The sequence below is a fragment of the Fomitopsis serialis genome, assembly GCF_022376445.1.
Source record: "Fomitopsis serialis strain Sig1Antser10 chromosome Unknown B0H18scaffold_20, whole genome shotgun sequence".
NCBI classification, from domain to species: Eukaryota; Fungi; Basidiomycota; class Agaricomycetes; order Polyporales; family Fomitopsidaceae; genus Fomitopsis; species Fomitopsis serialis.
The window spans coordinates 163,446-176,957 of record NW_025954980.1 but is presented as its reverse complement, the minus strand read 5'-3'; the positions used below and the strand labels follow the sequence as shown (position 1 = coordinate 176,957).

Sequence of the window (13,512 nt, the reverse complement as noted above, 5' to 3'; positions counted from 1 at the left end):
AATGCCCAGTCAGGATCATAATGTTTGAAAACGGGCTCTCTGGTCAGCCGCTACGGGTGCCTCACGTCTCGTCCACTCCTCTTTCGTTCAGCTTGCCTGCGATAGCTCAGAGAGCTCTTTTCCTTGCGCCTGGTGCGCCGTTATGACAAACCTGCCAGTGCATGCTCGTGATGCGCGACATCGACGTGCTGTCACTCTTCGACGAGATGTCTATGTCCGGCCACGTCGCTCATCACCTGTCGTCGCGGATGCTCTGGCCGGAAACAATCTAGTATTCGGACCGGGTGGCGAAGCAGCAATAGTACCTGTTCAAGGAATCGGTACTGCTCCGGAAACTGGACCTAGCCAAGAAGCCGGTCAACCAATCGAGCAAGCCTCCGAAGCTGCAACACAGACAGGACTGCCGTTCAGCACAGGAGCGGTCGCAGTCATGGAGCCAGATCCAGGACAAGTAGGTTCCTGCAGAGCATGGGGTGTATTCTCACTCATGATTCGAATGCAGCTGTCTGCGAGCTTTGCTGGCCTTTCCTTAAGCATCGGCCCTGTCTCTGTCGCGTCCGTGGTGGCGAGTACGATCACTCAAGCCCCTTCCGGAGCAACCACGTCTATGTCTTCACTACCCGTATCCTCTACCACCAGTACCCAGCCATCGAGTACACTTAGCTCAGGCGCTACCACCGTCTTCTCCACGACACCCAGTTCTCAGTCCTCTTCTAGTCAGGGGACAACGTCCTTGTCCTCCGCTTCAGCATCAACACGGATGTCGTCCAATCCATCTGGAGCGCTTTACGCAGACAAGACAGGCTTCAAAGTCGGCGTTTCCTTCGGTGCCTTGGCCACTCTCGGCTTGCTCGTAGCTCTCGTGTCGTGGTGGCTCCGCATGCGTCAAAGGACCCGCACTCGAGCCCTGGAGAACTCGGTCGTCTGGCCGTGGGCCAAAGAGACTCCAAGCGACCTACCCAGAAGTCCAGCAGGTCTAGAGACAGGTTTTGGGGCACATGCATCGAATGGCGATGGGGCTAATGTCTGGAGTGCTGGTTGTCTCGACCGCCTCGACGCGATCAGCCCGACCGACGGGCGCCTACCGACACTTCCTCCGGCTGTGCACTCTTTGAACGACACACCGTACCAGACGGTGCAGCTGCATCACACGAACAGCAGCGTCCCTGATCTCGCGCCGAACATGGGAGCGCTTCAAGTGACAAACCTCGTTCCGGGCGACATCACATCGGGTTCCGAGAGCAGTCGCGCAAGTTCGGTGTTGAGCATGGCCTTCGTGGGGCATACCCCGATGCCCGAGTGCGGAACCCCTTACGAACCAATGGCTTTCCTGGGCGCCCAGGATAACGGACTACCTGTGCCCTGGGCTCCTTTTCACGCACACAAGAAGACGACAGATTTCTTCCGCTTGAAGTCTTCAGGCAACATCAGCGAGAAGAGCGTGGGTCCCTTGCCGTATCCTGGGGACATCGACCACGGGGTTTCCGCACAGGGAAGTTGGGCGGCGTCGATCAAGACGAACCTTGTTCACGCGTTCAATGCAGTCGTCGGAGGGCCCACCCCGAGCAATACGGCTGCGGATCATCTAACTACTTCGCCGCGCAGGAAGAAACGCGACTGGAAGCACGGCGCCGACGTCCTGCATTACAGCGTTGACACGCTGTCCAGAGGTGCCTCTATCCGCTCTAGCCACTCAGACGTCAAGGAGTGGCCACCAGAGGAGGTCGAGGGCAACGCGTATCTCACCCACCAGGACGCACCGACAGGTGGGCTGCCGGAGGCCCATTCATGGGCGTCCATTCCCCTCGAGGATGAACCGCAGAAGAGTCCCCAGGCGGAGGTGAAGGAAGAAATTGCAACAACGGCATATGACGCGGAGGACAACAGGCTAGACATTATAGAGGAGTATTACGCCGAGCAGGCCTTTGGGAGCCCGTCCCTTCACGTGGATGCGGATCCTCCCCGGTTGCCAGATATCCCCCAGGTATCTCACACCCCCTCACTGTCATCACTCGCGATCGTATGCGAAGGGCGTTCGCAGCGCAAGTCGACGAAGTACAGGAAATCGGGGCCGCGCAAGAAGACCCGCGGGTCGCGCAGGCCGACGTTGGTGACCCGCAAGTCTTCGTCGGCATGTTCGGTAGGCTCGGACATGTCTCGACAGTCAAGCGTGTGCTCTGAGCGGTTGACCGATGGTGAGGCGTTCGCGAAACGGATGTTGAGGGAGAGAAGGAGGCGGGTGATGGAAATGGGGGCCGCGAGGTAGCCTGAGAGGGCTCGCTAGTATCAAGTTGTACGCTTGATCGTCGAACATACAAATGTCGCATTTCACTCTAGTATCTACTCACAATATTCCGATCATGGTGCCCCTTTCCGGAGATTGCGAGGCTAAGCTCATGAAACGCATACAGATCGCCGCCCTTCGCTATCTAGCCTGTGTTCTGTCAGTGTGTGAATGTGACGCATGATAGCAAGTTTGATACATGCCCTACTAGATGGCCTGGATCACCGACGAGGCCGAACGCGATGTTCGGTGATGCATGGTATGAGCTCGTCATCTGGTCCCTATCTGTTTCGTCTAGATGTTCGAAGAGCCTTGTGATCACGAGCATGTAGACGTCGCACACAATTACGAGAACCGCGAAAGCTCAGGCGCACAAGATATAATAGGGCTTCTCGGGACGCTATAACACGCACGAAATCCCCTCTGTCGCAAGGTGAGTAACTCGGAGTTACGGCGCAGCATGAACATGTGCTGAGCTTACTAAGGACACAGTGCACACAAACAACTCCACTGCGATCATGGTACCCGAGAGCACCGGGACAGTCGACTTCACTGTTGAGTCTGAGACTTTTCAGACTTGGTACAAAATTATCGGCGACCTCCAATCCGGCGTCCGTCCCTTGGTTATAGTCCACGGAGGTCCCGGATTTCCGCACATCTACGTGCGTTGCCACGCCCGGCTCTGGGAGTCGAAGGGCATCCCTATTGTCCTGTACGACCAACTCGGCTGTGGGGAGTCCACGCGTCTCCGCGAGAAGCCAAAAGAGTTCTGGACGTTCGAGCTGTTCATCGCCGAACTCGAGAACCTTGTGAAGAAACTAGGAATCCATGACAGCTTCGACTTACTGGGTCATTCGTGGGGAGGAGCCTTGGCCGCGTCATACGTCTTGGCGCGACAGCCTCAGGGCTTGAGGCGGTTGGTGTTGGCGAACACGTACGCATCAATGCGGCTGTGGGAGGCCGGATGCCGGAGGTTGATTGAGAAACTGCCTGAGACAGTGAGGGAGACCATCGAGAGGTGCGAAAGAGACGGGATGACGAAGTCCAAGGAGTACAAAGATGCGGAGCTCGTCTTTCTCAAACGGCATGCACTTACGTTGGACCCGATGCCCGAGGACATGCAGGTCACCATCGCCGAGCTGGAGAAAGACGATACAGTATACTTGGCAATGTGAGTACAACAACATCAGCAGGCGACATTGCTGACGGGATTGACAGCCACGGGCCCTCCGAGTTCTACTGCACGGGAAACCAGAAGAACTTTGATATCATCGGCCGCTTGCACGAGATCAAGCAACTCACGCTGGTCATCAACGGCGCTGAGGACCAAGCGACGGACTTGTGCGTCGCGCCTTTGTTCTGGGGCATCCCCAATGCAAAGTGGGTACAATTCGCCAAAGCAACCCATCAGCCGTTTTTCGAGGAACCAGCGAGATATTTTGACGTTGTTGGGGAGTTTTTGATGACGCGTGTGTAGATGTTCATATCCTCCGAGTCACATCTGATAGAATATGACATTGTCAATGGGCTCCGGAGCAGATAATGTAGTACTCACCGTCTTCGTTGCTCAGACTCAGACTGGAAAATATCGGGTCAGAAATTTAGACGTGCTCGACGACGTTATAGCCCTCGAAGACGCAATGACTTCCTGCTCACGGAGGGTTCCGCAAGATTTCAGCGTATGGTAGCAACAAAAACGGGATCGGCTTTATACGCACACCGTGTCAAAGGAGTAACTTCGTGTGTCTGGAACTTGTTGGTCCCGGCGCCGCGCGGTGCGTGCATACTGGCGGGAGTCGGAGATTATTGCTAGCCTGAGCGAGCTGTCTCCGAGTGCTTATGTGGCATGCAGTACTACAGAACACTATGAAAACAAGCTTACTAGTATCACCTTGTACGTGCATTCCTTACGACAGTTACGAGCCTGACGGCGCGAAAGACTCGGATTTGAAGCTTTAAAGGACAGAGGATCGGCGATACCGTCACGGTGACGCCGTGCATTGGCGGGGCACCGACGCAATCACGTGGTTATGTGACCGTCACGTCATCCAATCTTTTTTTTTATATTTCTTTTTATTCTCCATGTTTTAGGCCCGTACGGTAGGTACATGCGGGGCAACAATAATAAGGGATGTCCGACGTGAGCAGACCGTGTTGCGGCATGGATCCCCAGATCCCGAGAACCCCGCCTCCCTGCGACCTCACCACCCTCCCAGCCCCTGCCCCTCCTCCTGCATCCAAGGCGTGTCGGGGTGTGGGCAGTCGTAGGTATCGTCCTTCACGTCATCCAATCGCCTCCTCAACCTCCTCCACTGTCAGTGTTACGCTTCAATTGAAATCATAGGTTTCATTGTGTGCAACTCGAGTTGTATGGGGTGTAATCAAGACGATGTAAGTAGTATAGTACTTGCCGCTATTTTGTACTGTTAGCCCATGCCGCGTATGCCTGCTGATTTCTCTCTGCCTCCTCATATAGCAACTCCCAGTTCTTGCAAGTCGCCTCGTACAGTCGATCGACTGCACCGAGCGAGTGTTTGATGGACTCGAGCCGTGTGACATCAGGAAAACCTGAATTCCCTAATGAGATGTAATTAGGTTCAATGAGGCAAATTTTGATACAATTAGGACAAAATAGGAGGATTAGTGATTATTCAACATTCCTTTACCCCCAAACTAATTAGTACTAATTAGTCCCTAATGATGTCCTAATGAGTTCTAATGTGCGCTATCTGAGGTGTAATCCTGTGACAATTCCGTATACATTAGCTATGATCCTCCACAATGAGTCCTCAATACACGGAGTAGAGGAGAGTGAGCACATGCCTGACCATCTCGCACAACAACAATGTGATTCAAAGATTGTATTCCAGATACATATCTACTGACAAACAGCAGTGCACGTATACTATCTATCATACCCTCAGCCTAATACAGGTCGCCTGCCTGCCCATTTCCCTGTACGTGCACCTGGTGGCTCACCTGCACACGTGCTCCCTCTCGTTTACCTGCTCGCCCGCCTGTGTGCCCGCCCCGCCTGCATGTGCATTCGGTAGCCCTGTCTGCGTGCTAGGCATTTGCCTGCGCCCTGTACCCGCCTGCCCGTTGGTCCACTTGCCTGCTCCTCTACCTGCTCATCCACCATCCGACAGCTCGCCCATCTCGCCGACCATCCATCAGCCGTGTCTACACGCAAGGCATTACCCTGCGTGCTCGTGGTCATCGTGCGCGTGGTCGTCGTGCACGTTGTGCTCCATGCTGCCGTACCCTGTGCGAACAGTCAGCTCGTTCATTTGTCTGCATTTGTACTCACTGCCACTCATTCGTTGACTAATGTCCGCGTCCCAATTCGAGCTATCGGTGTGCTCGTGGTAGTGCACGCTCGAACGCGGAAACGTGCTGGGTGGGTAGGTCAATTATCAATACAGGGAAACTCTAACATACATACCTCGACATCACCGCAAAAGAAGTATCGGTGGCCGCGCAGCAGCATCTGCACGCCGAGAGCCTGCGCATCATGTATAGTCTACTTGGTGTCCGAGTCGAAGATCTTGAGAAGGTCAATGAGCTCGGAACCGTTGCCATGAGATGTGATGTTGTCGCCATGAACCTCGTAGGCAACCGCGAGGGCGTGCAGACCATACAGGGCGAGCGGGCGGGAGAGGCGAGAGCGAACGGGCACGCAAGTGAGCTGATAGGAGGGCGAGGATGCAGGCGGGCAAGACAGGCGGACGGGAAAGAGCGCCGAGTGGACGAACGAGCTAGTGAGGAGCGAGCAGACAAGTGCATGAGCTAGCAAGAGGGACGGGTGGACGAGAACGAGAACGAGCAGGCGAGCAAGAGCGGGAGGTGGGCAAGCCAGCGAAGAGGTGAGAGTGAGCAGCTACCGAGGGTGGGTAGGCAGACGGCGGACGAGACGCGTGAGAGCGGGCGCAAGAGCGAGCGGGCGCGAAAAGGGTAAGTTAGTGGAGCACGAGAAAGCAGGATGGACACGTGGGCAATTCAACCAGATGCGCAGACTACCGGACAAGTAGGCACGACGAGCTCATTGCTCGTCGATGCACCTACTCAAGCAAAAATACCTTATGACCGAGTCAGACGGCGGGTGAGCTAGGGAGAGGGCGAGAGCGGGCTACCGAGTCGACGAACACCGAGCTAGCTAGCGGGCAAAAGCAGGGACGAGTAGGCGAGCGAGTAGGTCGACAGCTTACAGGCAAGCTAGCGATCGAGGACGGTGAGCGGCCAGGAACGGCGAGCGCGCCAGACTGGCGGATGTCAGTGAGCGAGACAGGAGAGATGGGCGACGAGATTGCGCGAGCAGACGGCGGGGGCTGGTGAACAGACGGCGAGAACGGGTGAGCGAGCTGCGGGAACAGGTAGGCAACAACGCGCGGGCGGGTTTGAGCGGGCGTGTGCAAGAGGGTGAGGGGGCGCGAGAGGATGGACATGCACAGGAGGGGAGGTGTGTGCGAGACGGTGGGCAGATTGTCGCTCGAGGGTGGACAAGCCGGATGCGCGGGCATTTGAGCGGGATGCGTGAGCTGGTGGGCAATATTATAGATAGCGCGAGCTCCGAGCTCGTCGATACGCGTACTCAGGCATGGTAACTAGCAACAGATTAGTAGAGGCTACTCACCTGCATTTTCCGTCTGTCTGCCTTCCTTTCGTTCAATACTCCCGCCCCTCGTCTTATTGTATGCCTCGTCTTCGGTTCGTGCTCGTTGCGCTCGGGCTTGTCTTGCTCGCGCGCATCGTCTTTATGCTGCGTGGTACAGCACGAGAGCCTGTGTTGTCGAAGGCAGTGTCAGCTAGCAGGTGCGTCCAGCACTTGCGCGAGCGGCATGTACGGTCACGCCGACGTTTACATTTCTGCGATTCGGGTCTGTGTGGGCGGGCGGGCGCGAGAGGGCGGGCAAGCTAGGTGCGTGGACGGATGCGCTGGCAGTGGGAGAGGAGGTGAGCTAAGTCTTTAGCGCCCGAACGTGGCTCTCGACGACCGTGATTCAGACCGCCAGACCGTGACCGCCAGAGTCCAAACCTGCAAGTCCAATCTCGCCCGCCCACTACTCGCCGCACGCGTCGACTCATCTGCCTACTCGCACGGAGTCTTGACCATCCGTGGACACTCGCTCGTCTACCCGTCCCCGCGCTATGCGCGTGGTTATCTGCCCACTCACTTACCGGACCGTCGTATTCAACTGGCGACTCACCCACGACTGCTACTACCCCACCTTGGCCGAACGCCACGCATCAAAGCTCCCGCGCCATCTCCCGGTCATACAAAAACGAACACGGAAGAAGGAGAGGGTGAGTAGAGCATGAAGTTCGAAGGGCGACGGGGGGAAGAGGGAGATTACAGCGAGCGCGAAGGCTCGAAACCAAAGGTGCGCCCCCGTTCGATGTATCTTTCTCTTGCTGCGTTTGGTTTCAGTGCATGACCGTGCTGGCTCACTGGCGGATAGGTCGCTGTGCCTCGATCCGCTGAAAAGACCGTGCACGCACGCGCCCTGTGAGCATATCGCGTGGTATATCCGCTTCGTCATTCAAATTCAGAGACTGCTGACCGACGTGCTCGCCGTGCTCCCCGGATGACCACTGTCTGCCAATTCTTGCGCCCCTCTGAACATCTGTCCTGCCTCGCTACGCCACCACGTCCCCACATACCGGACATACCTAAGTCCGACGAGATCCACGCGCGCATCCCCGACATGCTAGATGTGCGCTCGCGCCTTCCGGACCTCGAGTCTACCGACATGCACGCCCGCCTTGACGACGTCCGCGCCCATGTCTCTGATATTGACTTCAACGCTCGACTGTCGAGCTCTGCACGCGGATCGACCACGTCAACTCCCTCATCTCCTCCGTCCCTCGCGCTGGCCAGTTGTTCCACGGCTCGAAGGCCAGATAACGACGAAGATTCTCGAAATCCACTCAGAGCTGAGGTTCGACGCATACTCGTCATTACTAGAAGCTCAGTTTTCTAAACCTGTAGCACCAAAAGGCCTTGCCCGCGACAGCAACTCTGAGTCCCTGCACACGACCTCCTCTAACTCGCCTACCAATTCGGGCGCGGCCTCGTGGAGCTCGACTAACAAGCCGCCGATGCTGTCAAGCTCGACTTCACCTTCAGCGCGCGCGCCTCCGCCAGCGCCGTCCCCGATTGCGTCTTCGCCGTCGTCGCGAAGGATGTACTGATGGGCATCCGCGCGCCGTTGGGACCTCCTTCACCAAGACGACCGACCAGCCATCCCTCCCGCCCTCGCTCACGGCCATGTCCGAGTTCGCGGACGTCACCACGAACCTCCTCAAGCCCCTCGGCGCGCTCGACCTCCCTGTGGTGCTCTCGAACCTGTCTACCCTGAAGTACTTCCCTCGCTGTCGATCACGAACAATCCCTGCACCCGGCCCAGCGCGCCCCTCCCCCAGAGCCAGCGTGGCAAGCGTCTCATCCTCGAGCTGAGGCTGCCACCATCGTCTGATGCTGCTGCTACACTACCCCTCGATCCAAGCCGCCTTCCAGCTCGTCGACACGATCGCGGGCGAGGGCAAGGCGACCGGGATACGCGGAGGTCTCGGCGCGCAGCTCAGACCCGAGACGAAGAACAAGCTGAAGAAGGTGCGTGAAGAGATCGTGAAGCAAATTAGGGAGGAGGCAAAGCGCGAGCAGAAGGAGGAGGAAGAGGAAAGGCACGCAGCGGCGAAGCGGAAGGCGGAGGAGGACTGTTTGAGCAAGTTGAGCCCAGTGCGATATGACAAGGCCGGTGCGTCGTTCTGTTCGCAAGCAAGCCCACAATCCTCGTCACCTTGGACGCGTCTACGCGCGGCATCGACTACCCTCACACGTCATCCAGCTCCGGATTCCCTCGAGCACCGAGACGTATGTGCATCGTGCAGGCTGTACCCGCCGTGCCAAGGGTATGTTCAGTGGGTCAATTAATCTCGCATTCTCACATCCTATCATTGCATTTCCCTGCTCGTGCTGGCCTGATGCCCCCTCGTTTGTCTGCCCGCCAACCCATTTGCTCGCTCGCTCGCCCTCCCGCTGTCCCGCACATTCGTTCACGTACCCATTCATTTGTTTGCTCGTTTGCCTGCTTGCCGACTGTACACTCTGTTCAAAGGACAATTAGCCACATGCAGATATATTGTTTCTGCCAGCCCCTCTCTCGATGTTTGCCTCTGTCTCATACCTGTATACTAAATAGAGCTTGTGTATGAGCTGTTGATATCATAGTCCTAGATCTCCTCATTCCATTTGTGATATCTATGACTGGGGCCAGCCTTGTGATTGGATCACCAGTATTGTTTTGAAGAATGCTCTACTTTCCATGCTGATCAACATCTTGGCAGGCATAGCTGTACCATAGTCATATTTATGTCTCAATGTGCTGAGGATTATGAACTATTATGAACAATTACAGCTAATATGAATAAGATCTTCATAGTATGAACTAAATTATGCATGTTATCCTGATTAGTACTAATCATGCTCAATGAGAGTGTCATTAGGAAGATGAGACTAATTAGAACTAAGATAGTCAAATTTAGGGAATCCAGATTTTCCTGATGGTGTTGACTCGGCAGATGATCATTTGACGCAGGTAGTTCATGCAATGGGCTGCGCGTATCGTTGGCGTCTCCAGGCTGTCGTCCGTCAACTCGCGCCGGATGATGTCGAGACACTTGAGTTGGTGGAACAGTGTCACCGTGTACGCTCTGGGACCTGGTTCTTCGACCGCATCACCCCTTGGACGACCTGCATCGTGCACATACACAAGATGCCCCCCAGAAGGCATCAGCCTAGCGTACTCCTCCTCCGCGAACGGGTCATTAAGCTGATACCGTACAGTGTCTCCGATGCTCATTGCAACGGGAGCGGACAGCAGGATTTCGAATTGTAAACCATCTAGACACAACTGGTTAGGACGTTAGGTATTCAACACCAAGCGCGATAAAGGCCGACCTTCTGAAAGGTGCGCAGCATGCCTCTTTGCCAATGCGGCTACTTGTACCAGAGGCGCGTCATGGGTGCGAGCGAAGAACACCGATGTGCCAGTGTATCCAGCTAAGATGCATATTGCTACTAGCAAAGGGACGAGGACAATCGCGCGTCCGAGCCGGTGGCGAACTGGCATGGTGAGGTCAGCGTCGGCTCAACTTGGGGGAAGTTTGCCAGTAGGTGTGCAGCACTCTTGTAAGGTAGATCCGACTGACACTTGTCTGCTCCAGTACTTGGGACCTCGACTGCAGCGTATGTCAATGGTCCCCGTGGCTGAAGATTCCTCGGTACGTGCCAGCTCCGCCGATGACCGCCACATAACTCAATTCCTATATGCAGTGAAATACAAATCCAACAGGCCTCGTGGCACTCAAGGTGAGGCCGGGGCATGAGTAACCCAGGCATTATCAGGCTTTCTAAACCCGTATGTATCAGGTGTGCCCGCCACAGCAGCGAGGAGTCTAAGTTCAAGGCATGCAGTACTACTGCGAGGAGGTCGGTTTACTCGGGCAGTGATTTTGCAATGCCCACAAGTCACAACTTGAAGTTCGATGTCCTGACTCGGATTTTATCGCAGCACGCCTACGTTTGTTCAACTCGGACGGATCTCCATGATAAAGCATGCTGAATTGATCATGGAGATGTCCATTCCTAAGTTCTATGACGACAAATTCAAAGCAAGGCTTATGGTTGTTCAGTCAGGCAGATCAAACCTTGCGCTGTCAAAGGCATGCACTCTCCGCAATTGACATTCAGTGGAAAGGGAAAGCTAATTACCGTGCATACGGTCGACGCACTACGGCACACCACACGCGCACGACAGTTCTTGTTCGGCCGCCGAAACCGTTTCCAAACTGTCCATACGGCCTACAGCGGGCACTACGTGTATGTGCGTCCTCCTGACTCAGTCACTGAGAATTGCTCATAGAATTCACCGCCATCGCAGTGACAACCCCTGAGGTTCGCAGCAGCACGAAGCTCGATGTCGTCCTTACAGAAGACGATATGGATCGCGGCGCTGATTCAGGTCATGGCCACCGCTTGGCTCCTGGCAGAATTCCTTCGAGATCCCAGTCCAGCAGCGGGTGAATGTCTTCCGAGTCAGATTGTGGCAGTATGCTGAAAGACTTGCCCACAGTCGTGGCGAAGGAATACTCTTACATAGGCCATGACTACCCCGTCGAATTTCCTGTCAGCAACATCGAGCGCGTTGCAATGACGCTCCAGGAGTCGGTTCACTTCTCCCTGAATGTATCCGATCACATGGCCAACAAAGAGTGGGATGCGCTGGACAAGCCACGGCATTTTGGAAGCACGCACGTCGGTCCGCAATTCCGCTCCGTCGCCACAGTCTTCGGACACCAGCTTCATTGCCTGCGAACGTTACACAGCGGAGTGCTCACCAAGTACGGGCACTCGGACGAAGAGCCCAACTACCACCACTGGCAACATTGTCTCAACTATCTCCGACAGACATTCCTTTGCGACGCCATCGACACGCTTGAGGAGGGTGATTTCATGCAGAGGGATTATGCCGCGCACAGGATGGGGGACAACTTGTTGTGCAGAGATTGGGAGGCTGTCTTTGCCGCCTTGGACAGGAAGCAACAGGAGTGGTTGGAATTCAACATCGAATGGGTGGCGCCTGAACTGACTGCACCGCAGAATGATCCTATTTAGGTAGTACAGACGGAATCAGACATATGCGTTCTCGTTGCATGATCGTATTCATTGCGTATCACGGACAGGAACAGCTACGAAAGGGAATGCAAGGCAACGGCGGCGGCCTGACGCTCGGCTCGCGCACAGGCTGAGCAGCCCGAGCCCACCATCGAGGGTAACAACATTCACTTCGTCGAGTGTTGCTTCATGAAGATGGCTCGACAGCGTGCCTAGTCAGCGCCGACAAACAAAGCGCCGGCAACAGAACCTACCGGGTTTCCCGCGCAGTCCATCGTCATTTTGCCACCACTCAATGCTAGTCTCGTCACTTCCGTCGTATGACAAATGCGAGAGCTCGAAGGTGAGCACTTTCTCGGACACGCAAGAGAATCTGTAATGCCACGGAGTGACGGTGATATCATCCACCTTGAACACCCGAGGCGGCCTAGAAGCGAATGAGACCTTGCGCTCATCCAAAGCGAGTGTCGAGTTGAGTCGGTGCAGCGTCGCAACGACCGATGGCTCTTCAGCATCCGTGGGAGGCCCGGGAAAGAGAGGGGGTAGGTGGACGTGTATTTCACATAGTTCCATTCCGTAGTCGATCGCGCGGAACTGAACAATTGTCGATACCTGCACTATGCCAGAGATCCGGTGAGTGCTGTTCAGAGGAAAGACGTAGACTAGCGATGACTTGCCGTGTCCGCAATGATATAATGCCGCTCAGGCGGCGAAATCATGCCATTGTGCGACATGTACCGTCTGGCGTCGACTTCAGCTACCTTGTGTGTATGGTCGCTGTCGATGATGCTGACGAGGATGGGATGGTTGACGAAATTGCGAGGAACTGGCGGCGAGGGGCGGGCAACGGAGTCGAGATGAATGTACTGTGATGGTCGACGTAGCTCTTGGACGCCGAATGTCGTTGTTGCCTTCTCGTCGGACGATCGGAGCCCGCCCGAGATTTGCGTGAGTAGGATCGTGTTCAGGACAGCGCAGAGCACGCATATGAATGTGAGTAGAATGTACGTCGATGATGCGCCAGTTGATACACGTGCAGTGCGATCCTGGTTGTCGCTGGGAAGCGCAGAGTAGGCCTTGGATTTGCGCGACATTCCAAACATCGTGACGAGGGGGCAATGTGCAAGGGAGAGGAGGCCTTCGGGTCTGAGTCAGATAGGCGCGCGAAAAAAGGGCGGCTCATTGCTGGGGTGTTTGTGGATGGACGGGATCCAGGTCCATCCAGAACCGTCCGCCAAAGTTGCGTTGTGCAAGAGGATTGTCACATGTACGAATATGCGCACATCTTCCCAGTACATCGGTTTCAAGAGCAGTAATTCATGACACCGATTGGGATTTGGGGCTTCGGTTTCCGCTGTGATTGAAGCACCTGGAAGACGACCTGATATGAGAAGGAGGTAGCCGGAGGAAGAAGTATCAATAACGTACCTAGTAAGTAGGACTATCTTTGTGCCATGTGCGACCCAGTGCCGGAGCTCTGGCATGCACAAATTCACCACAACAGGTCTTAGCAGAGGTATGAAACCAGCTAGGCTCGCCCATTTCTCTCCAT

At 55.5% G+C, this 13,512-nt stretch overlaps 8 protein-coding genes across 8 annotated transcripts; 5 read left to right on the top strand and 3 right to left on the bottom strand.

Annotated features, from left to right (window-relative positions):
* Window positions 1-410: 410 nt before the first annotated feature.
* B0H18DRAFT_996857 (uncharacterized protein) lies at window positions 411-2,347 on the top strand. Its single transcript, XM_048045438.1, has 2 exons — window positions 411-451; window positions 503-2,347. Exons 1-2 carry the CDS (start codon window positions 431-433, stop codon window positions 2,264-2,266), a joined length of 1,785 nt encoding a protein of 594 aa, XP_047895374.1. The 5' UTR covers window positions 411-430; the 3' UTR covers window positions 2,267-2,347.
* Window positions 2,348-2,352: 5 nt separating this feature from the next.
* B0H18DRAFT_996855 (uncharacterized protein) lies at window positions 2,353-2,637 on the top strand. The gene is made up of 2 exons (XM_048045437.1): window positions 2,353-2,434; window positions 2,488-2,637. The coding sequence occupies exons 1-2, from the start codon at window positions 2,361-2,363 to the stop codon at window positions 2,600-2,602; spliced, it is 189 nt and encodes a 62-aa protein (XP_047895373.1). The 5' UTR covers window positions 2,353-2,360; the 3' UTR covers window positions 2,603-2,637.
* B0H18DRAFT_996847 (proline-specific peptidase) lies at window positions 2,619-4,250 on the top strand. The gene is made up of 5 exons (XM_048045436.1): window positions 2,619-2,717; window positions 2,777-3,455; window positions 3,503-3,931; window positions 4,002-4,111; window positions 4,167-4,250. Exons 2-3 carry the CDS (start codon window positions 2,803-2,805, stop codon window positions 3,759-3,761), a joined length of 912 nt encoding a protein of 303 aa, XP_047895372.1. The 5' UTR covers window positions 2,619-2,717; window positions 2,777-2,802; the 3' UTR covers window positions 3,762-3,931; window positions 4,002-4,111; window positions 4,167-4,250.
* Window positions 4,251-5,807: 1,557 nt separating this feature from the next.
* B0H18DRAFT_1117418 (uncharacterized protein) lies at window positions 5,808-6,804 on the bottom strand (the record flags this gene model as incomplete). Its single annotated transcript, XM_048033582.1, has 2 exons — window positions 5,808-6,164; window positions 6,493-6,804. 2 exons carry the CDS (start codon window positions 6,802-6,804, stop codon window positions 5,808-5,810), a joined length of 669 nt encoding a protein of 222 aa, XP_047895371.1.
* A 1,748-nt stretch (window positions 6,805-8,552) lies between these two features.
* On the top strand, window positions 8,553-9,218 carry B0H18DRAFT_1153155 (uncharacterized protein; the record flags this gene model as incomplete). The annotated part of the gene is made up of 3 exons (XM_048035743.1): window positions 8,553-8,658; window positions 8,791-9,042; window positions 9,133-9,218. 3 exons carry the CDS (start codon window positions 8,553-8,555, stop codon window positions 9,216-9,218), a joined length of 444 nt encoding a protein of 147 aa, XP_047895370.1.
* Window positions 9,219-9,825: 607 nt separating this feature from the next.
* On the bottom strand, window positions 9,826-10,416 carry B0H18DRAFT_953560 (uncharacterized protein; the record flags this gene model as incomplete). The annotated part of the gene is made up of 2 exons (XM_048042198.1): window positions 9,826-10,187; window positions 10,245-10,416. The coding sequence occupies 2 exons, from the start codon at window positions 10,414-10,416 to the stop codon at window positions 9,826-9,828; spliced, it is 534 nt and encodes a 177-aa protein (XP_047895369.1).
* Window positions 10,417-11,115: 699 nt separating this feature from the next.
* B0H18DRAFT_208792 (uncharacterized protein) lies at window positions 11,116-12,291 on the top strand. The gene is made up of 3 exons (XM_048037130.1): window positions 11,116-11,165; window positions 11,227-11,365; window positions 11,419-12,291. The coding sequence occupies exons 2-3, from the start codon at window positions 11,263-11,265 to the stop codon at window positions 11,958-11,960; spliced, it is 645 nt and encodes a 214-aa protein (XP_047895368.1). The 5' UTR covers window positions 11,116-11,165; window positions 11,227-11,262; the 3' UTR covers window positions 11,961-12,291.
* Window positions 11,996-13,077, bottom strand: B0H18DRAFT_996833 (uncharacterized protein). Its single transcript, XM_048045435.1, has 3 exons — window positions 12,638-13,077; window positions 12,215-12,572; window positions 11,996-12,159 (listed from the first exon to the last, which is right to left on the bottom strand). Exons 1-3 carry the CDS (start codon window positions 13,061-13,063, stop codon window positions 12,128-12,130), a joined length of 816 nt encoding a protein of 271 aa, XP_047895367.1. The 5' UTR covers window positions 13,064-13,077; the 3' UTR covers window positions 11,996-12,127.
* Between the last annotated feature and the right edge of the window lie 435 nt (window positions 13,078-13,512).

What these genes read in the sequence shown, in the direction of transcription:
- B0H18DRAFT_208792 (XM_048037130.1), top strand. Translation starts at nt 11,263, where the DNA reads ATGTCGTCCTTACAGAAGACGATATGGATCGCGGCGCTGATTCAGGTC. An exon ending in AGATCCCAGTCCAGCAGCGG is followed by an intron (nt 11,366 to 11,418) that starts GTGAATGTCTTC and finishes ACTTGCCCACAG; the next exon opens with TCGTGGCGAAGGAATACTCT.
- B0H18DRAFT_996833 (XM_048045435.1), bottom strand. Translation starts at nt 13,063, where the DNA reads ATGTTTGGAATGTCGCGCAAATCCAAGGCCTACTCTGCGCTTCCCAGC. An exon ending in ATTATATCATTGCGGACACG is followed by an intron (nt 12,573 to 12,637) that starts GCAAGTCATCGC and finishes GGCATAGTGCAG; the next exon opens with GTATCGACAATTGTTCAGTT. An exon ending in TGGACTGCGCGGGAAACCCG is followed by an intron (nt 12,160 to 12,214) that starts GTAGGTTCTGTT and finishes CACGCTGTCGAG; the next exon opens with CCATCTTCATGAAGCAACAC.
- B0H18DRAFT_996857 (XM_048045438.1), top strand. Translation starts at nt 431, where the DNA reads ATGGAGCCAGATCCAGGACAA. An exon ending in TGGAGCCAGATCCAGGACAA is followed by an intron (nt 452 to 502) that starts GTAGGTTCCTGC and finishes ATTCGAATGCAG; the next exon opens with CTGTCTGCGAGCTTTGCTGG.
- B0H18DRAFT_996847 (XM_048045436.1), top strand. Translation starts at nt 2,803, where the DNA reads ATGGTACCCGAGAGCACCGGGACAGTCGACTTCACTGTTGAGTCTGAG. An exon ending in GATACAGTATACTTGGCAAT is followed by an intron (nt 3,456 to 3,502) that starts GTGAGTACAACA and finishes CGGGATTGACAG; the next exon opens with CCACGGGCCCTCCGAGTTCT.
- B0H18DRAFT_996855 (XM_048045437.1), top strand. Translation starts at nt 2,361, where the DNA reads ATGGTGCCCCTTTCCGGAGATTGCGAGGCTAAGCTCATGAAACGCATA. An exon ending in GCCGCCCTTCGCTATCTAGC is followed by an intron (nt 2,435 to 2,487) that starts CTGTGTTCTGTC and finishes TTTGATACATGC; the next exon opens with CCTACTAGATGGCCTGGATC.